Source organism: Terrapene carolina, unplaced genomic scaffold (genome assembly GCF_002925995.2).
Source record: "Terrapene carolina triunguis isolate 2854851 unplaced genomic scaffold, T_m_triunguis-2.0 Scaffold35098, whole genome shotgun sequence".
Classification (NCBI taxonomy): domain Eukaryota; kingdom Metazoa; phylum Chordata; order Testudines; family Emydidae; genus Terrapene; species Terrapene triunguis.
Window position 1 is genome coordinate 10,977,071 of NW_020699449.1, and position 23,041 is coordinate 11,000,111.

At 42.0% G+C, this 23,041-nt stretch overlaps 1 protein-coding gene across 1 annotated transcript in view; it reads right to left on the minus strand.

Annotated features, from left to right (window-relative positions):
- Nucleotides 1–23,041, minus strand: part of LOC112118353 (A-kinase anchor protein 2-like) — a 389,373-nt gene that overhangs the window by 198,914 nt on the left and 167,418 nt on the right. The window contains exon 7 of the mRNA XM_024216622.1: nucleotides 22,006–22,707. Within this exon, the coding sequence (XP_024072390.1) occupies nucleotides 22,006–22,707 (702 nt within the window). The remainder of the gene's footprint in view (nucleotides 1–22,005; nucleotides 22,708–23,041) is intronic.

Genomic DNA, 23,041 nt, shown 5'->3' on the forward strand with positions numbered 1-23,041 from the left:
CACCTGTAAATTGGAAGGTATCAGTTTGTCTATCCACTTTCAAACATCACTATCTTCTGCTGCCAGATTTCCATGACTTTTGATGGTTCCCGGATAGTTGCCCAGGTCTTCAAATCCACTTCTTTCAACAATCCTTTCTATAGTACTTTCTTTATCAATAATTCATCTCTCGTCCAGTCTACCTAACTCTGGCTGTAAACACTTCAGGGTATGGAGCATGTCAGTGTAACACTGACAGACCCCGGTCGGTGGCAGGCGGGATCAAACCTGGGACCTCTGGAGCTTAATGCATGAGCCTCTACCGCATGAGCTAAAAAAGCCATATGGCACTTGCTAAGGCTGTAGAGCAGACTCCATCTCTAAGTGGTCTCGGTGCCACTAGAGGGGACAGAACCCCACACCCAGGAGGTGTGTGGGTTATATCAGTCTATGCCTTAGTGTTATGTACACATACAGTGCGATACAAATGACTTAATTTTGCTGCCATTAAAAGTAAAAGAAGTGGAATCAGTTTACCTTAAACCAAGCAAGTTAACTCTCAAAAGTGGTCCTAAGCCCGGACGTAAAGAATTTGAATATGCAGGGTCAGAACATTTTAGAACTTAAGCCCTGATGTGTGTGTGCTCAAAACCCATCCTTCCCCATGGAGATCATGTGTACAAAAGCTTGTATTTTTCAGAAATAAACAAATGCCATTTTAAACACCTCTCCCCTTACTCATTGTTGTGTCCATTATCCCTTTTTAAATCTTTGATGCCCAGAACATACTCTCTTCTCATCTCTTTTCTAACACTGGTCATATAAATAGATTTCTAAGAGCACATCTACATGGGAAAGCTTTACCAACTGTATATAAAACTGTTATAACTTCCCATGTGGGCACTCACTGTAGAATAAGAGTGGGGGTTTCTCATTTTAGCGAAAACCCTTCCAACATGACCTAAACTGAATCAGAAAAAGGGCCCTCTTATACTAGAGTAAGAATGTCTACTCAGGGAACGTCTTCACTACCTGCCAGATCGGCGGGTAGCAATCGATCTATTGGGGCTCGACTTATCGCGTCTAGTGAAGACGCGATAAAAATCGATCCCTGATCGCTCTGCCGTCAACTCCGGAAATCCACCACGGCAAGAGGCGGAAGCGGAGTCGACGGCGGAGTGGCAGCGGTCGACTCGCCGCCGTCCTCACAGCCAGGTAAGTCGACCAAAAATACGCAACTTCAGCTACACTATTCACGTAGCTGAAGTTGCGTATCTTAGGTCGACCCCCCCTCATAGTGTAGACCTAGCCACAGGAAGCTATAGCTGTTTTATTTCACACCTTCACTTTTATAACTTTGTGAGACCAGCCTGTAAGGTGGTAAGTTGCTTGGGTCCTGATCCAGCAAAGACTCAGGAACGTGCTTAACTTTACACATATTAATTGATCCATTAGGTAAAATCCTGGCCCAAATGAAGTCAATGGCAACACTCCCATTGCTTTCACTCATTAACGTCAATAAGGCTACTGACGTGTGCGAAATTGAGCATATATGTTGGCAGGATTGGAGCTGTAGGTTGTAAATGCTTAAAAGCAGGTGCTCTGTCTTCCTATATGTTTATACAGCGCCTAACGTGGGCACTAATGCCATTATAAACAAAATAAAAGCAATTCCTGTCTCTGTAAGCAAGCCAAACAGCCACAATGCAGATACTAACGAAAGTGCTAAGGGCTGAAAATTCAAGGCAAATTTTTATTTTAGAAAAACCAGTTTGTATTGTAGCCTCTGGCAAGGTGGGGTACTTGTGGTGTGTTTACACAGGCAAAGAATGTGAGCATGTTTATATGAAATATTTAGAAACATGGTTGTGGGGTGAAGTTTACCCCTGTGCAGTGAGATCTAGCCCAAGGTCACTTAATCCCCACTGTAGCATCCCGATGATATAGCTGGGATGGTTTAGTTGGGGTTGGACTAGATGACCTCCTGAGGTCTGTTCCAACCCTGATATTCTATGATTGCGCTTACATGGTACAAAGGACTTGCGTTGGCCCGCCGCATAGCATTGAACTTCACCTTTGCAGAGTTTTAAGCAGAGGTGAGGAGTAAGAAGGAAGTGGGCTTATATCTGGAGACCAGTCTGAATGGCAACAGATGCATCTGGATTCAGGCAGATGGTCACTGTTAGTTAAGGGTAATGATTTGGGAATGTGCTGCAGTCCAGAGTAGAGAGAGGGGCAAGCTATGAAGTTCTGATCTGGAAGTGGTTTGGATTTAACTTTTCCCAAAGTAAGGGTTCGGGTCTTGGGTTGTGGTTAATGCTAACAGAAATGCAGACCTAATTCTCCATGCACTATGTTAGAGGCATGGCCCTGTATGTACTAGAGAGGAGTCTGAACTAGGGCTGTTGATTAATCGCAGTTAACTCACACGATTAACTCAAAAAAATTAATAGATTAATTGCAGTTTTAAGCGCACTGTTAAATAGAATACCAATTAAAATTTAATATTTACAATGTTTTTCTACATTTTCATATATATTGAATTCTATGTTGTAATTGAAATAAAAGTATATATTATTTTTGATTACAAATATTTGCACTACAGTACTTGTGTTAGGTGAATTGAAAAATACTATATCATTTTTACAGTGCAATCTCTTTATCATGAAAGTTGAATTTACAAATGTAGAATTATGTACAAAAAACTGCATTAAAAATAAAACCTAAAATTTTCGAGCCTACAAGTCCACTCAGTCCTACTTCTTGTTCAGCCAATGGCTCAGACAAACAAGTTAGTTTACATTTACAGGATACAATACTGCCCTCATATTTACAATGTCACCAGAAAGTGAGAACAGGCATTTGTATGGCACTTTTGTAGCTGGCATTGCAAGGTATTTATGTGCCAGATATGCTAAACATTCGTATGCCCCTTCATGCTTTGACCACCATTCCAGAGGACATGCTTCCATGCTGATGTCTCATTAAAAAATGCGTTAATTAAATTTGTGACTCAATTCCTTGGGGTAGTATGTCCCCTGCTCTGTTTTTCCTGCATTCTGCCACATATTTCATGTTATAGCAGTCTCAGACGATGACCCAGCACATTTTGTTCATTTTAAGAACACTTTCACTGCAGATTTCACAAAACGCAAAGAAGGTACCAATGTGAGATTTCTAAAGATAGCTACAGCACTCAACCTATGAAGGGCATTCCGAAATCTGAGAGGTATGAGGTGTGGAGCATGCTTTCAGAAGTCTTAAAAGACCAACACTCCGATGCAGAAACTTCAGAACCCAAACACCAAAAAAGAAAATCAACCTTTTGCTGGTGGCATCTGACTCAAGATAATGAAAATGAACATGCGTTGGTCCGCACTTCTTTGGATTGTTATTGAGCAGAACCCGTCATCAGCATGGCCGCATGTCCCCTGGAATGGTGGTTGAAGCATGAAGGGACATATGAAACTTTAGTACATCTGGCATGTAAATATCTTGCGACACTGGCTACAACAGTGCCCTGAGAACACCTATTCTCACTTTCAGGTGACATTGTAAACAAGAAGCGGGCAGCATTATCTCCTGGAAATGTAACCAAACTTGTTTGTCTGAGCCATTGGCTGAACAAGAAGTAGGACTGAGTGGACTTGTAGGCTCTAAATTTTTAGATTGTTTTATTTTTGAATGCAGTTTTTTGTACATAATTCTACATTTGTAAGTTCAACTTTTATGATAAAGAGATTGCACTACAGTACTTGTATTAGGTGAATTGAAAAATACTATCTCTTTTGTTGTTTTAGTGCAAATACTTGTAATCAAAAATATAAAGTGAGCACTATACATTTTGTATTGTGTGGTAATTGAAATCAATATATTTGAAAAAGTAAAAAACATCCAAAAATTATAATAAATGGTATTCTATTATTGTTTAGCAGTCCAATTAATCGCACAATAGCAATTAATTTTTTTAATTGCTTGACAGCCCTAATCTAAAGTAAAACCTTGGATCCAGACTCATCCAAACTTTGGGGAAGTTTGGATCCAGGTCCAGCTTTAAACTTCATGGTTGTCCCTTATCCCTACAGTGGGCTCAACCCATACCTGTGTGTTGACCACCACTGAAGTTTGGAATTGGATGGAATCCTGACCTTTGTGGCATGGGCCCCATCTCTATTATGAACTACACTCATACAGAGCAGACACCACATACACCGTTCTGTATAATACTTTGGCAGACCCAAGACAGGCTTTGTCAATAGGCTGCAATGAAAGACACTCAAGTCACAAATTGGTAATTGTATTCTAATTTTTTTTTTCCATTGCAAACTGGACAAGTTGGTTATTAAAAAAAATATATGAGGGACTGATAGCTGAGGGGGCTGAACACTTAATTAGTTTATCAAATAGATGGAATATGAGCTGTCTGGTTTGAGCCAGTATTTGTGCTTTGGGGAGTTGGCTACACTCCATCCAGTGTGCCACTTTCCTCAGTGTTCAGAGCAGCAAACCTGAGCTGGGAGCAGCTAATCAGTCCTTCCAGCTTTGCCAGTAGATAGTATTTGGACTGCTGTCAACCAGATGTTCCTACATCTCCTGACCAAGCAGGAAGAGGGGAAGAGAAATACCTTGATGTTCCCCATTTCTCCTCAGATCTCCAGGGGAGTGGAGGGAGGGTTCCCTTGATGCTCCACTCTCATAGGGCTTGAGGAGGGAAGAGAAGATGGCCCTCATCTCTCCCTTTCCAGGGCTCTGGGATTTGAAGATCCCTGCTGAGACAGGGGCCCCAAAGTCCCAGAGAGTCTGGGGAAGAATCAGCCAGCTGGACTGAGCTAACTCACTTTCTCCCCACAGGGCTCACTGTCCCCAGCAAATCCGAGGCTCTCCTCCAACTTACCTTTCCTTGTCTTTGAGAAGGCCAAGCAGTTTCCCCCATGCCCTACTGCATGCTGGGATTTACCTCAGCCTCTGATGTTTAAACAGGACCTGCCAGCGAGTTTCCGACAGGATGTCAGGGTAGGCAGGCCAGCCCTCCCAGAAAGAACACCTGTGAGGTAGATTTGGGGAAGAGGGGGCCTACCTTGAGGCCTCCCACTGAAGAAATAAAATGGACTATCTGGTCACCGCCCATGATCTGGGAGGAGGTCAGCCAGCCACACGCTGAAGGCGAGAAAGGGAAACGGTAAGAAGCCAATAGACCTGTCTTTAAAGGACAACTAAAGATAAGTGCTGGTTGGGGGGGGGGGGAAAATCAATGCTTAGGGCTGGTTGTGTGAAGTGTGTTTGTGCGCTTCTTAAAAGCTTAACTGGATCAGAAGAAACCTGTACTCATAGATCCAAATATCATGCCCCTGCCTACAGAGATCATTGGACTCTGAGGCATTCAACCACCCCTACTGCCAGCACCAGCTAGAACCAGGAATGGGAATGTAAAGTTTGCCATACTAGATGAAATCATTGGTCAGTGTAGTCTGCTATCCTGCCCCTGGGAGTGGCCAGTGCTTAATGTTTCTGCAGAAGGGGAATCTTCTTCCCCACATAATGCAGCCAGCTAACTTGTTCAATGCTGGCAAATTCCTTCTAGTCCTTTCCTAGTGTGGGACTGGTTAAACCGAAGTGTGAGGTTTGAACAGCCTTGCAATAGTATTCTAGAGCGTCCAAGCTTCCTCATTTATCTCCACCAAGCACATCAATGCTACTGCTATTCACAATGGGATTTCTTGGCAGGGAGAGCACCAGTTCTCCTGAACTGGGCTGTAACGTTTGTGTGTTGTGGACAAATCGTTCAGTCCAGAATAGGATGAGGCTAGTAGGCTCACTTAATTTGTGACCCAAGATGCGACTACTTGGATTTTTTTATAGCTTTCTATAGGCATTAGCCAATCAGGTTAACCTCATCAGAGGGGGAGGAGCCCCACATTTTTTTCAGTGGATGGGGAAATTGAGGTGGGACATTTAAGTGACTTGTCCACGGCAACAATGGAGTGTCTCAGAGGTGGGATTAGAACAAAGGGGTTCCTGGTTACATGCCTTATGCTTGTCTCGCTAGGATATGTCTGGCTGCTCCCAGCTCTCCAGGATAATGCATTCAAAAAACATACTAAGCCATTACTTTGTTGTACAACTGGTTTGTTTTTAAATCCCTCCACCCCACCCACTAGTAAACCCACTTTATAGTCAAAACCCAAACAGTCTCACTTCGGTGTCCACAGCAGAGAAAATGAGAACGTTGAAGAGTCACTGAGGAAAAAACCTTCCTAACCCTGAGCCCGGCACCCCTGTGGAAGAGGGCTCAACATTCCCTAGGCATTGTGTGTGAAATGAAAGCACATGCTGCTGTTTCTCCTGACCTGACACTGCTCTGGGGAGGCCAGGCTCGGCAATAGCAACGGCTGATGCAGCACAGCCTGTGAGGTGACAATCCCCCACTCTCCCATCTGCTCACTCATGACGTGATTCAGCTTCTATTCAGGAGGATGAAATGATTCCCATTCGTGACAGTGGGCGTTGGATCAGACCCTCAACTCTTGGTGATGGGGCTAGCTGAGCTCCATCCTTCCCATTCCAAAGCTGGGTCTGTGTATGTCTTGGAGTAGCAGCATACACGTGTGAAGGCAAAGAAGGGGGCTGAAACCAGGAATGGAAGGAGGAGAGGTGAACAAATGGAGGGAAGAAAATTGCTACTCAAGGAGGGTGGGCGTGCAGCTGGGTAGTTAGTTCCACATTACCATGCGTTGAGCAGAGTTAGAATCGTGGGTTTAGCCCCTGGGCTAAGGATGCTGTGTGGATAGCATGCTCAGTAGCCCCCACCCCAAGCTAGGAGCCCCACTTGGCTGGTTTCCAAAGATTTCTTCTTGCCAGCAGTCCTCAGCCAAGGAAAGTGCCACAACCACATCAGGCTACAGGGAGGGGGTGTTAGTCACAAGAACTCCCCCTCCCCTCATAATTCAGGGCCCAACCTAATCCAATTCATTCTGGGGACTTGAGAGCACTGCTCCCCATCACTGCCCTCGAAGGGGTTTGTCTCAAAGCTCAGCAGTGATACGTTTACTTTAATGCCAGTCGGGGTTTTATAAAGAGGTGTTTATACTGGCCGCTGGTGCGTTGGTGACCCCAGGCAGATAAAGTCCTCCCTCAGAGAAAGTGCTGTGCCAAGCACTAGCAGCAGCTCTTTGAGGGGAGGATGGTACAGCTGTTTTCAGCCATACCATCACAGGGCGTTGTGAGAGTACTGCTTACTGAACACACCACAGGCCCAGGGAAGTACCTACAAGCACTCCATCATTTTTGTTTACAGTGCAGTTAAATTTGTAGGCAGCCTGCTTGTAGGCACGAATCCTATAGAGCTTAACGAGGATGAAACCAAGGGTGCTGTAGAAGAGCCATAGAGCGTACAGGAGGAGAGCCTCTCCAGCAGGTTTTTAATCCTCCATATGGGTTCAATCCTGTAAGGGGCCAAGCACTCTAGCCCCAGGCCTGCAAACCCTTATACACATACTGAACTTTAAGCATGTACTTAGCACAAGGCCAGAGTGCTCAGCATCTTACAGAATCAAGCCCTAGAGGATGGATATAAGCCCCAATTTAGCATATTGCTTTAGCCTTAAAGTGAAGCACAAGTAGTCTCACGTGACTACCCACATGCTTAAAAAGTTAAGCACATGGCTAAATACTTTGCTGGATTGGGGAACATATTTCTCACATTTTATGGGAGGATTCAATAACCCATACAAAGGTTATCGGTTTCCATGAATGTTTCTGACATTTCAGTAAGGATTTGTCTTTGGAAAGATCCCTTATCCTACAGATTTTGCCTCTATCCTATTGGTACTCTAGTAAACTGCGGAGATAGCGTGAGAGGTGCTGACATTTAGGGACACTAAAATTGTCAGGCTTCTTATTTTGCTACCCTGTCACCTATTACAAATAACCTTGCAAAAACAAAGTGTACTAGCTTAGGCCTAAACTCTGGCGGCCAGCCCTTTATCAAGAGAATTGCTAAAAACTGTATTGTATGTCACACATTCCCTAGAGCAGGGGTTTTCAAACTGGGGGGGGGGGCAGGGTCATGAGGTTATTACATGGGGGGGGTCCATGAGCTGCAGGCTCCACCCCAAACTCTGCTTCACCTCCAGTGTTTATAATAGTGTTAAAGACTTAAAAAAAAAAGTTTTCATTTATAAGGGGGGGGGTTGCACTCAGAGGCTTACTGTCTGAAAGGGGTCACCAGTACAAAAGTTTGAGAACCCCTGATCTAGAGAGAAAACACAAATACCCCTAGTATTGCAGTGTATGCTATTACAACAAGCCTGTTAGTTCAAAGCACAGTAATCATAGAGTCTCTTACCTTCTATGCAGTGATTTTTTTTTTTTTTTTTTCCAGACCAGCATCCACACAGACCAGTTCCCTCCCTAGAAGTAAAGGCCTCCCCCACTGTGCCAAACACTTCCTTTTAAAGGCTTGCACCCCGAATGCAGGCCAGCTGTCAGCCACTCCCTCCAGGACATTCTATCAAAGTCAGGTGGGGACTTTCCCTCCAATATAGCTCAGTTCTCCTGTCTACCACCTTGCTAGGGCTGGCTCTATACATCCTATCTCAAGAGCGTCATACTTCTCTGACCCACCAACAAACTGTTACCTGCTCTGAGCAAGTAGAATTTTGCCAGACTCATTTAAATATTAACTTTCTCTCTTATGGATCTAATTTATTATGTTCTGGAGCAAATTCTGCCTGTTTATACTTCCTACACAGCCACATTGAGTTCAGGGGGTTGCACAGAGTATGAGGCCTTGGTCCTGAAAGCACACAGGCGCTTAACTTTAAGTACGTGGGCTGGTGGTGTGATTCTTGCTTATGGCCTCAGAGGACCAGGTTGCAAGCTCTGGCAGTAGAACTGAACACTTTAAGGTCAGATGATCTGATAATAGTTGCTTCTGGCCTTCTAATCTATGAAGTTTCCTGTTGACTTTGGATCAGAGCAGACTTTGATTTTCCTTGTGTTCTTGACTATGTCATATATGTCAAATGCTCACCAAAGAAAGAATATTTAAAAAGATGGCAATAATCATAGTGACTGAATTTCTTTCCCTATCGCAGTCCTAGCCAGAATGGAACAAATAAGCGCATGCAAGTGTGAGATCTACTCTTGGGGGCAGGTTCTGTATTTGCATACATATTTGGACTGTGTCCAGCACCTTGTGAGTCGTAGCAGGATACAAATAATAAATAAAACAATACCAGGATTGCCAACTCCATGTTCAAAAACCATGAGTCAGGCCCCACAAAATCACAAGTCAGGCTTAAAAAATGAGATTTGAAAGAAATAAAATGTGGAGTTCTTTTAATTTGCCTTCTGGCTTTTATGTTGTTGTTATTTATCATTTATCTTGTGGTAGCATCTAGGAGCCACAGTCATAGACCAGGACCCATTGTGCTAGGGGCTGTACAAATACTGAAAAAAAAAAAGCCCCAAGGACCTTACAAACTCAATTAGAATTCATGTTTTCCAGCTTTTCCCTGCAGCCCGGAGAGCTAGAAACTTAGTCTTTGTTTCAAATGTGAGCTGAGATTCTCTATAAGTACATGACTCCAGATGCTGAAGCTTTAAGAACCTTGCAACACTGTAACAACACAGTGAATGATTTCTGTTCTCTCCCCAGTTTGGTGTGAATGGAAACTGATCTGGGTTACTTCTCCTGGTCCACTAATCCCCCTTGTGTTCCAAAGATGATCAATAGCAGCTTTTGTAATAGAGGTGTAGAGCGAAATAGCAATAACTGCGTATTTCCAGGGGTGTGTATCTTACACCGCATTGCTACACATTTGGCACAGTTCATGCACTTGCTATTTGACTGTAGCATCACTTCTCACCATTTGCCTGGAAATTTAGCTCTAGCCAAAAAAAAATTGCATAGATTGGTCAGTAGAAGGAAATATTTTCTCTGCTTCACTGATGAATTGATTAGGATCCTGTCAGCTTCTCCAGTGGTAAAAATGTTACTGTTCTTGTAGCTCCAGTTCCACAGTGGGCATATTTTATTTGAGATAAAGTTACAGGAAACTTAAGATAATGCAGGTTTTTTAATTTTAATTGCAAGGAGTTAATAGCAGTAATATGACAACATCAGAATTATATGCATCGGGCCAGATCCTCAGCCAGTGTAAATCAGGATAGCTCCATTGCAGGCAGTGGAGCGGCACGGATTTACCCCAGCTGAGGATCTGGCCCATTATGGATTCCAAAGGGAGATGAAATCAGTCTTTTTTCTTGTCCTCCTGCATGCAAACAATTCCAGAGCCCGTCTTTGTCCAACAGTACCAAACAGGCTGTGTCTGATTGCTGCAAGCTGCTGAGTTCATTTTTCATAATTCATATTTCATAATTTGGCAACGTTGCTCGTGGGGAGAGAAAACTCTAAGGAGCTCACTCTGGGGAGGAGTTCAGAGTCTCTGATCCCGATTACTGGCACTGTTTTTTTACACATGGTTTTCTAGTTACCTTAGGTATTGTAGGGTGCGTAGTATTATTATCCTCATTTGCAGATGGGGAATATGGGGGCCAGAGAAGCTATGTGATTTGCCCAAAGTCACACAGGAATTCTGTGGTGGAGCAGGTCTCCGGAGATCCAGACTTACACCTTTGTGTGTTCGATGAACTCAGATATGAAGCATTTCTTATATCGACAGAGAGAGAGCTCAGCGTTTTTTAAAAGGGGAAGCTCTTTTCCCTCCCTTTCATTTGGAAACAATTCTTTCCCCCAAGTTCACAGAAAACTCCCCTTTCCTTTGGAGTGACAAAGTCTAATTGTCCATGCCATCTGTTCCTTCTGCCCCGCACGCTGGGGACTCCCTTCCCTTAATCTTGGTGCAGTGACATCCTCCCGCCCACTTTCCCTTTCAAACATCTTCCCCAACCCCACATCATTCGTGAAGTCTGTTATTGTCAGTCACCTCCACTCCCAACGGTCTGTTAGTTGCCATTAAGCAAAAGATCCTCATTCTGTCATAGGTGAGTCCTCCCCCTGGTCCCCTAAGAGTCCATGTGTCTGTGCTGTAGTGTGCTTCTGTTGTGATGGCAAACTCCTCAGGGAACAGGCTATGTTTCCACTATCTTCTGTACGGCATGGAGCATTATCATCACATAATACATAATAATATATTGGAAACATGGACCAAGCCTTTGTGGTAGCTGGAAAAGTTATGTGGTTTAGTCTTAAGGGGGAAAAAAATCTCACTGTTCTCATTTCACTTTTCCCCGAAGAACTGCACAGTGGAGAGAACAGACTGTCCAGTAGCACCCAAAATGCTGCTGCGACTCTCATCCAGTGTTTTCTCTCTCATACAAGTACTAGCAGATGATGCTTCCCTTTGTAATGCTAAGAACATCAGGGCCAAGTTGCATGGTGTGAAGTACAAAGGGTCCTGATGGAATCAAGGAGTCAGTGGGAGACTTGGGTGCGCAAAGCAACAGAGGGGCAGGCTGTGAGTGTGCAGTAACAACTCACCAATGGAAGTTGTGCAATCCCACCCAGACAGCAGAGGATATCTAAGAACTGTCGTCCATTTTTACAACCAAACCATCTTTAAATCACCTTGCGATGAGGGATACTCAGACTGAGGCTCGGGAACCACAAGTGGCTCTTTAATGTGTCTCCTGCGGCTCCTTGCAGCACATGCTATTAAAACAGTGTGAGATTAACCAATCAAGATGCTTTTACTATGTTATTAACCAGTTGTAGTTGATAAAATAATACTTGGTCAGTCATTTTGTTGTGAGAATTATATATATATTACACACACAAACACACACTAAATGAAACTATTAATTCCTAATACTATGGCTCTTTTGCATAATGTTGATTGCTAATTTGGTTCCTGAACCACTGAGGTCTGAGTATCACTACTTTAAATATTCTGTTGTATCAGTAGTAACCCATACTGCAAGCAAGCAAGTTAAACTACTACTTTGTTTACTGTTCTGCTTCCTTCTGGTAATAGATATACACGAATTACGAGGGTCAGATTGTGGTAACCCTGCTCAAGCGGAATGCACCATGAGAATCCCACTGAGGTCAATGGGGCTACTCAAGAAGAGTAGAAAGAGTGTTGCCCAAATTAATTAGAAGGTGTAAGCATTTTCTTTTCTCCTACTTGCTATGAGAGTGAAAAAATGTTACTGTCTTTTTAACGTGACTTGGAAAGGGGAAAAAATGTGGTGTGTGCCTTTTGCTTGTCTGTTTTTTGGCTTAAAACTTAGTACCAACAGGAGTGCCAACTATTCTTTGGCTGGTTTTGTCAGAGGACTTCTTGGATGACTCAGATATGTGGACTCAGAGATTTCTCAGGCCTTAATTGAAGAGAACATTTCTTATAAATGTTTGTGTTAAACAGGGGTTTGCAAAAAGAAAGCGTTTTTAATACGGTGACCAAAAATCACTTTTCCATTAATCAGATCTCACTTCTTTGATAACTCAAATGTCCTAAACATACTAGTTCTCCAGCCATCCACAGAGCCTTCCATGGTAGTCCAGATCTAAATGTCTCATGTTAAAAAAAGCACAGGAAAACCAACTTTAAAAAACCCCATAACCAAACCTTTCTGGTCTGTATTATAAAGCAGCAAAAAGGGACACAAACCCTTTCCCTCTCCCCCCTCATCCCACCCTTGAAGTTCAGCTTTTATCTATCAGCAGTGACCACCGGGAGCCTGGTAAAGGTCACAGAGTCCATTTTATCCCTCAAATGGAAATTGTAATGTGACACTAAGGGACAAATAAACACCCGCAATGTTGCAAGGCTCATCTTTTCACCCAGGCACTTGAAAACAGGGGTGGGAGGGTGTGGAGGGCAAGGATTGTAGTGGTGGGGAATAAGGGGGGTGGGGGATTACTTTAAATTGCAGTTCTTAGGTGCTGCATTCTAAAGTTATATCAAGGAGACCGAAAGCATGCGGAGAAGGCACCCTCCTGAGCAGTTTTATAAGTCTAAATAAATAAAACCTGGTGTTGAGAATAAAATAAGGGGTTGGGTTTTCATTTAAAAATATGGTGGACACTCTCATGGTAAGCCCTAGAAGAAAATGACAGTCTACTGATTTTGACACTGCCCAAGTCCTATTACCGTTATTCTTGGGACTTAAATATATTGTATGGAGAACTTTCCCTGGTCAGGAAATTGACTTCTGATGTACACCTCTACCCCGATATAATGCGACCCGATATAACACGAATTCGGATATAACGCGGTAAAACAGTGCTCTGGCGGGGGGGCGGGGCTGAGCACTCCAGTGGATCAAAGCAAATTCGATGTAACGCGGTTTCACCTATAACGCGGTAAGATTTTTTGGCTCCCGAGGACAGCGTTATATCGGGGTAGAGGTGTATTGGCTCACTGATTAAAATCGAGCCTTTATCTTCCACAAACAGGGAAATGCTTATGTGATCTTACAACCAATAGGGCCTATGGAGTTTCAGGCAAAGTATCTTGTAAGAAAGAAAAGGGAAAAGAAAAATGACACAATAACAGGCACGATGAGTTAATTATGTGGTGAAGCATCAAAGAGGAGTAGCAGGAGCAGCGGCAGGGCACAAGAGGGGAGAAAAAAACCCACCAAGGTGGGGTTAGTACTTTAATTCTTTTAGTGAGAGGTGGCTCCACTGCAGAATGTTCTGGAGATCCCAGAGCGTCGTGAAGAGTGGGAGTTAGAGAGAAACACAGCACAAAGACACAGAGGTAGGCGCAGTGGAAAGGCAGATTTATTTACTAGTAATACTGTACAGAGAAAAAAAAAGAAAGAGAAGCCACAGTTACAGCCTGGCTGTTGCTGGCAGTGTTCTTGGTTTATTTTTTGTTCTCGTTTTTTTTTTTTAAATCTGAAGAAAACATAACAGTCAAAAAAGTACACTTCAGGTTACAAAGTACAGCAGCTATCCCAGCAATTCTAATCCAGTGTTAGCACAACAGTTTTTCCCCCAACAAAATGGGATTTTATTTACATTTGCTCACAAAAAAAGTGGGCAACTAAAGCTTTTGGGGGGGGGGGAAAGGCTCATCCACAACCTACATTCACCATAAAAGCTGCATTTTACACAACATTTTCTTGGACCCCTGAAATAATAATGTATTTATATATGGGGTGGGAGGGGGGGAGAAGCAGGAAATGTGGTTTCGTCCTTGTTCTGACCTGGCATTGCTTGTCTGCCCTTAGACACTGGAAAGGAAAAAGCTTTTAAATGGATGTGTGTCCTGCATCTGCCTATAAGCAGTGCCTACATCCTTAATTATAAAGTACAGGACAAAATTAGAGCCCTGATTCAGAAAAGCACTTGAGACTTAAGCAGGTGCTGAACTTTAAACATGTCCTTAAGTCTGTCCCTATTCAGCAGTGAGCTTAAGCACGTGTTTAATGTTAAGCATGTGCTTAAGTCTTAAGCACTCTGCTGAATTGGGGCTTTAGATGGTTGCACAGATCTTCTCTGTTGCATAGGTGCCCGACTCTGACAGCAGTGGTAACCATTTAGAATACTGGTGCTTGTTAGAATCAGTGACTGGGTTTGGGAGCAGGGCCTTTCACAAATTGGATCAGTCAGTGATGGATTTTAAGTTTTAGGGTATGTCTTCACTACCCGCCATATCGGCGGGTAGCAATCGATTTATCCGGGATCGATATATCGCGTCTCGTTAAGACGCGATATATCGATCCCCGAACGCGCTCACCATCAACTCTGGAACTCCGCCAGAGTGAGCGGCGGTAGTGCAGTCAACGGGGGAGCCACGGCCGTCGATCCCGCGCCGTCTGGACCCCAGGTAATTCGATCCAAGATACTTCGAAGTTGCGTATCTTGGATCGATCCCCCCCCCCAGTGTAGACCAGCCCTTACTTTTGCTCCTTCCTTTGACTGACAATATCTGCAGAACTTTCCAAGGTACAGTGTGGGGCCAGATTTTTCTCTCATTTACAGTGGGTGGCATTAATACATTGACATTCAATACACCAGGGTATTGGTTTGTACCATGCTATTTATGGCATTCTCTATACTAAGAATGGGTAAAAATGGCAAGATTTTAATGGTACCCACTGTACTGTACATGCTTACAACCCCATGGATGTCAATGGGATTGTACACGTGTAGCTGAGGTCAGAACTTATCCAATGGCATTTAAGGCTTTGTCCACATTAGCACTTTAGTTGGTAAAACTTTTATCAGTCAAGGGTGTGAAAAAACTCCCCCGGACTGACATAAGTTTAATTGACAAAAGCCCCGTCGTGGACAGCGCTATGCTGGTGGGAGACGCTCTCCCGCCACCATAGCAACTGCTGCTCATTGCAGGTGGTTTAATCTCTCTTGTCGGCATAGAGCGGCTACAGAGGAGACCTTACTGCAGTGGTACAGCTGTGCCTCTGTTAGGTCTGTAGTGTAGACACAGCCTAAGCACTAGGGATGGGCCCACGTCATTCTGTCTTATTCAGGACCTACTTGAACGGCCTGGGGATTGAATTTTCAACTCTTAACTTATTAGGTTCTCATTCTGCTTAGAGGAGACTGTGAACAGAGAAGGCGGGCAGGGGGGCGGGAAGAGGAGGAGAGTGACAGACAGAGAGCGTGGGGAAAAAAGAGCAGAGATGGTGAGGGGGAACAGTTTAATGGAAAATTCCCAACTCTCTCTCTCTCAATATTTTATATAATGCTTGTGTGTGTATTTTACAGGCCACCATTGTATGACAGCTTAACTTTCTGAGCTGGGCTCAGGGAGAAGAAGGAGTTCTTCTAACCTTGATACATAGTACAGACTTCCTGTCAGCTAGAAGAACATGTCTTAGGCCTCGTCTCTACTAGAAAAGTAAACCAGGCCACTAAATCAATGTAAGAATCAATCTAGTTAAAGCAGTGCAAATACCTGCAGTAGACACGGTTACACCAGTTTAACTCTTGCTCATATCTGTATAGCTTAAGGCCCCAATCCTGCAAAGTGCTTACATTTTACCCCTGTGAGGAATCTTATTGAACTAAAGGGGGCTGCTTGTGTGCTTGAAGTTATGCCTGTGGGTAAGGCTTTAGGCCTTGGGACCTATTGGGTAGCTTTTTAGGATCAGGGCCCAAGTCAGTAATTTACCAGTGCAAATTAAATTGATATGGGAAAAGATTAAATTGGTATTAGTGCATCCAAATTGGGGTTTGCATTGGTTTGGATCAATTTTTAAATCGATTTAGTTAAACTGGTTCACTTTCTCATGTAGACAAGACCTTAAAAAATCTGAATCATCCTTTGAGAAAAATGTGGGTTTAAGTAGCAGGAAAAGCAGATTTACAAACAAAACCTTCTTGTGCAAGTCTGAAATCTCACACGCCACGAAGGCTGCCCGTTCCTGCTAGACAGGGTGCCTCGGCGGGAGACTGGCATAACAGTAAGATTGCTGATCTACAGGCCTTCTTGAAGCAAACGTATATTGGCAAAGGGTTCTCTTCCAGACAAGAACAACAAAAATAGGGAACACAGAGGTAGGCTGGGGTGGGGTGAAAACAGAGTTTATCTGAAAACTTGTGTGTTCAGCATTTTTGTCTGTCCTTTTAAATACAAGTGGGATATTTTTAAGATCTCATGCATTCCTCTCAATATATACAAGCTGAATATTATATCATACGTTTATATTACATGATGAATTTACACTCTTTTCGGTTTAAATGATAATCCATTCATAGTTTAAAGCTTTATAGCAATCATAGTTCACAACTTTCTGGTTTACGTACAAAAATTAAAGTCTAACACTATGTCTTTTATTGGGTTCCACGGCCAGTGACCTACCATTGAAACTCAGTGCTAAAAGTTACTACTGACACCAAAATATCTGACGCGGCATAGTCTGAGCAACTCCTGAATTTGTCGTTATATAGAGACAGCTGGTCAAAATTTATTGAATTTTGAAAATTCAACATTCAAAAAACAAATGGGAAAAATCAATATTTTTCTGAATTATTTCCCCCCACTTTTTGTGGTCAACATTTTTCAAGTTTTTGACATTTGGTAAATGTCAAATTTAGTAAAATGGGGAAAAATTGAAAAAAAAAATCACATCCTTTTTGCCCTTTTTTCAATCACTTCTCTCTCACTCTTTAATAACAGGGAGTTATTAGCTGCTATGAGGGCTCTCTAGACACAAGATATGAGGTTGTAAAACATTTCTTTAATCTAGTTGTTGAAGACCTGGGGTCAAATTTGTCTATGGTATAAATTTATTGACTTGATTGGGTTTATAACAGTCCCATAATGTTTACTAGATTCTACCCAACATTTCTCTTAAAAAAAGAATTGGTGACCTTGCTTTCAGATCTAAGAGTGAGGTTTGCTCTACAAAAGATCCCAAGAAGTTGGGCATTATCATGAAAAAAGTTCCAAGAGACTCAGTATCCTGGGTCTGACTATATTCTGAAATTCAATCCCCATTCAGGATCTGTATTTCCTTATAAAAATAGGATTCCTTAAAAAAATACACAAATGTAAAATACTACCTTTTCTATTATATTGTCTCTTATTTTCAGAATATGCAACTTGAAGGTTAGACTAAATGAAGAGGTAATGCACAGCTAATTAAGAACCCTTCATTTTGCAAGCACCTTTGTATGCCATCATTATGCTCCCACTAAGTCACTTGCTCACAGTTTATTTTTCTTTTCAGTATTGAGATAACCTCTGAGCCATTGGTTAACTTGAATAGAATGGGGAGAAACTGTCAGAAGAGTCTTCAGTAAAGTTCCAGGGGGTGTTAATTCAACATTACAAGGGCAATGGCAGCAATGTCATATAGTGGTACTGAATCAGGACCTGATCCTACGAGATGGCGAGCGACAGTTTTTGTCAATGGGAGTCGTAGCACTCAACACATCTCAGGATCACACCGTTAATGGGTCGTACTGCAATGCATAAAACTGGAGTGAGTACACAAATAATGCCCAAACTACACCCTGTGTTAGCCTTTTAGGCCCTGATCCTGAAAACACGTACGCACGTAAGTAATTTTACTACTGCAAGGAGTTCCATTGATTAAAAGGGGACTCCTCACAGAAAAGCATGCCTATGTGTTTTCAGGATTGGGGCCTTATATTGCACCTCTATGGACTGGACTCCAGTCGCTTAATTGAGAAGAGCTTGTATACTCTAATAGGGCTATGGGGATTGAAAGATAATGTTGTGTTTTATACAGCTTTGGAATACAGCCTGCAATGTTGGGAAAAAACTGAAAAGAAGAAGAAAAACGAAAGAGTGCTAAGGCAAACTGTCAAATGGCACATCATGCCTCTTTTGTCATTCATTTAGATAACATCACAAAGGCAGACCAGAAGAGTTCTGTAAACATAGAGCATACAGTACATCAGCCACAGGAAATAAAAAAAGAAAACAACCCTGTAATTCTTTCCTTTCTGTAGTGATGTCCTTATAATTAAAAGGAATTGCCTGGCCACTAAGAATAATGTGTTTCATGATTTTGTATGTTTTTTCTTCATTGTTAAAAAAAGTTGCAGTGATTTGCCAGACAATAGTCCCTCGATGAAAACTAGGCATGACATGCAAAGTAAATCAGTAGAAATTTAGAAAATATAAAATATAAAAGAGTTCCGCAGGCTATTTTTTTGTTTGTTTGTTTTGTCTTTTTTCTCAGTCTAGGAAAAGATACACTGAAAAGTTTGTATGTTTTTTGTTTTTCTTACAAAAGTTAAGGCGAACAGTTTATTGTGGCAAAATGTTGTCACAGAACCATTTCCAACTCTGTTTGTTTGTTTGTAAATATCTTTTCATGCTGAAATTGCAAATGAACACAAGCTTCTTAAGTTAACCAGAGACAGGGAGCTTGTTTAAAACAAAACCGAAAACTCCCATCATGATCCTTATGAAGTCTCAATATGAAATATCTCTCTGCTTCTTTCAGAAAGTGGACCCTTTGCTTTGTGTCTGATTATGCACATATTTCCGCAGCCTATAGAATATTTAGGGGTGGGGGGAAATAAACCTAGTCTGAAGCTCAAAGAAGCCATGGAAACCCTATTTACATTCATTAGCCTATGTTAACGTGTTGCACTTCTCGATATAGGCTGCAGTTTAATGAAAAGAGGTTAAAATGAAAAATCTAACATCCAGATGATGCTGTGAGATTTGCTAAATAAGACAATGCTAAGAACTAAAAATATTAGGGCCAGCTGGGGTAAATCAGTATAGCTGAAGATTTGGCCCAATGAGTTTAGAGGGAACATTTTTTTCTTTCTTTTTTTTCTTTTCTCTTTTTCCTTATTCCCCTCAGACAGGGAACCAGTTTTGGTCAAGAAGTAAAAGACCTTTCTAAGTTATCTATTAAAAAGCCATGGCTTTCCTACTTTAACATTGGCCCATTAACCACGATGTCCACACGAATGAATGCAACACAATTGGTCTTTAGGGGCATTAAATATTAGTTTGCAATAACTGAACAATAGCTTTTTGGCAGTATGAGAAATAAAAGTCTAAGGCTTGTGCTCTACTTCTAACCAATAAAGACTCACTTCTCTCTTTCTTATATACCTGTAGCTCCCACTGACTATGTGATTATAACAATGCACTGGGGTACATGCATGCCCCAGTGTGTCTGGACTTTCAAGGGAATCACTTCCCAGGTAATGGGCACAGGAGGATCATGTGATGAGGGAGCATGTGACCTGCAGGGAGGTATAAGGACAGCCTATATGAGTTCCGAGTGAGACTTGAGAGTGATTAGCACCTCTGAAAAATGAGGCTGTAAGGTTTCCAGGACGGAAAAGTTAGCCACCAGTCATGCTGATGTAATCACGGGATCACCACAACTTTTTTTCTGATAAAAATGACCTATTAATCATACAAGTTTGATGGAGATCTAGAGTAATACTTTGCAGAATTCCAACATTTCAATTAGGTTGTGATCCATATGCTCACTGAGGTTAACGGGCATCCAATGAACGTTACATCAGGCCTGTGGTATATTCCCAATACCAGCAGTGAATATGTCAGCTAGTATGATTTCAGCAGGAGCCATGTGTATGTGGCTATCATTTGCTAGTCTCCACTTGCCTTTCACTAAGGGCCAACTGGATAGCTGTGAAAGGTGAAGTAAGAGGTTTGCTATTAATGGCTAACTGGAATAGCATAAGTCCCTTTTCTTCTTTCCTTTCTTTTCCTTTTGTTTTTTGTTTTTTGTATGTCTCATATAATAGCTACCACAAACAAATGTTTCTTACTGGCACAGAAAGAAAAGAGTTCAGAGCAAGAACGGTTTAATCAGATGTTTAGAACGAATAGTTAATGCAGTAAAAACACCATCCAAGAAAGAGTAGAAATATCATAGAAGCCACTTCAGCCTGGAAAGAGGGGTGTTTTTTGGGGGGGGTCGTTTTTTCTTTTTTCCCCCTTCTTTTTTTGTGGGGGGAAGTCTGGTAATTTCAAAGATACTTTGACATAATCACCACGATTGAAAATATTTAACCACCAAAAATTATAGATGCTGCTTTCTCTCTCGCTTGTACTGGGGTAAATCAGGAGTAGCTCCCCTGAAGTCAATGGAATTACACTGGTGTAAAACCAGTGCAAGTTAGTTCAGAATCAGGGCCAGAGTCTTGCCATGAAAAAGTTGACTTCTTTTCCACTGTAGATAGTAGAATCTAAAAGCCAAGATTTTTAGAACCAATTAATGATTTTGGGATGCTTCAGTGTTTTCGATTCTCTCTTTGAGATGCTTGAGAAGGATCTGAATTTTCAGAGGGCAGGTAAACAGTTTTTGAAAATCAAGCTGCTTTAAGGGGCCGCAAATAGAGCACCCACCACTCCGTGCCCCAAAAATGAGGCATCCAAAATCGCTAGACACTTTTGGAAATCTTGGCCCAATCAACATAATCCTTCCTTCTGAAATATCTACTCAAGTAAAGCTCCAATGTGTTTCCATGGGAACCTCGCCTGAGTAAGGACGGTAGGATCAGGTCCTAGGTCTGTACGTGTATAGGTTTACTTTGATTACACGTATCAAGAAATGCTTCTTTGAAAGAAAGTACCAAGTGAGAACCCGTACTTTCTCCCATTGAGGTCAATGGGTGCTTTTCCACTGACTTCCCTGGGAGCAGGATCAGACAGTAAAATGATTCATGTTCGAAGGAAACAGAAAAATAGTATCTCTCATATGCCGGTGTTCAGCAGAAAAATCTCATAAATAAACATAGGCAGAGTTACTGAAAGGCAAGTAATTAAATCAGTAACTACATTTCACTTGTGGTGACAGCTGGATGTTTTTGATGTCAAGGTAATTTCCACTGTAAGTTAAGGAGATAAAGTAGATGCACAATACTGTAATCTGGAAGATTTATATAAGGCAAAATCATCATTTGTGATTTGTTAGAAAGAATAATTAAGGTCCACTTTTGGTTTTACCAATAAGCAGAAATAGCCTATGGCATTTTTTGACGCCACAAAATGAACTCCAAAGTTAATGTACAACAAAATTATGCAAACATTTTGAGAAGGGTGTGTCTGAGTTTTAGCAAATTAAAATGATAAAATGATCTATGCTCCCTCCACCCCACAAAATCTATAAAATAATGTTAAAATATGATTTTTTTAAGGCTCTCATACCTGGCTACTGTGAAATTCAGACTCCCACAAAACACTGGGAATCTGATCAATCCTGCCAGATATATAAAGTAAAATATAAAAAGTGTTTTCTTTATATATATATTTATATAAAATCAAATAAATATGAAAGCGTTTGTTCACTTTCCCATTTCTCTCTCACTCTAAAAACTAAAAAACAAACAGTATGTTTGGTGGGAAAATAATATTTGTGTGTGCATCTTCCTGAAGAACTAGAAATCAAAGCAACCCATCTGCAAGGCAATGGAGGCATTCACTTCCAGTTCACAGTATTGCAGTTAGAAGTACAGTGAGGTCTAAGGAAGTGATGGAGCAGGTGCTGCTCAGAACAGGGAAGGAAGAAGTGGTCACATGATAATACAGCATTGACATCGCTTTTTCTTTTGTGTACCTGGGACTGGTTCCATGGGCAGACTTTCTTCTTTCCCCTCCGGAGAGGAGGGCTCTGTTGTGTCAGACAGAGGCCTTCCGGAGACCAGTTCGGCTGCATTTCCATCCATGGTGGATACGTCAGTCACGGTCTTCTCACGCAAGGACTTCTCATCATCTTCATCGATGAGGACCAGTTCTGCCTTGATAGTTTCATCATAGCCCAGCACTTTTTTTGTCTCCTCTTCATCATCAATGTTTTGGTAACCCATAAAAATCATTGTCACTGGTTGATCCATGCTGGCCTCTGGGACTTCATCTCCAGAGATTTTTGCTTGGTGTTGAGGATTCCCAGAATTCCCCTTGCTAGGTTTATGTACCATTTCTAATTTTGCCTCTTTGAAGAGCATTTGTTCCTTCACATGGCTAAGGTTTCCATCTGCTATCACATTCCTGGCTGACACAGTCATTTCATACCCTCCTCTTACACTTGATTGTCCAGCTTTCTGTATAAGTTCATCTACATCCTTTGAGCTTAATTTATGTACTCCATTTTCTACCACTGTGCTTCCAGAGTGAACCTCATAGACTACCTTGGTACCATCATCATAGACTTTGAATCTTCTTTGATGGGTCCCCTCTGGGCCAATAGGTGATGCAGAGAGAATCTTGGTCTCTCCGGTCTGTTTGTCTTTCTCCACATTAATTTCCATGGCGTACAAAGCTTGAATGAAAACAAGAGAGGAAGTGCATGTTACAACAAAAAAAGCCAGTGAACGGTTAATTGCCAAACAGACAGAGAAAACTACTGTGCCCATTTCCTATGAAGCTATTTCTAAAGAGCCAAGCATTCTACGTTAGAAGTGAGGTGCATACTGCGAACAGAGCTGGTTATTACAATACAGTACTTTATGTAACGGGATGCGAGGCACTCCTGCTGTAAACTAGAGATACTCTTCCAACTAAATCTGTGCAGAAAGGGGTTCTGGTCAATTAGAAGCGTGAAGATCATTTAGGTTAAGTGGGCTTATGGTGTACTTTTGACAAAATGAGATGAC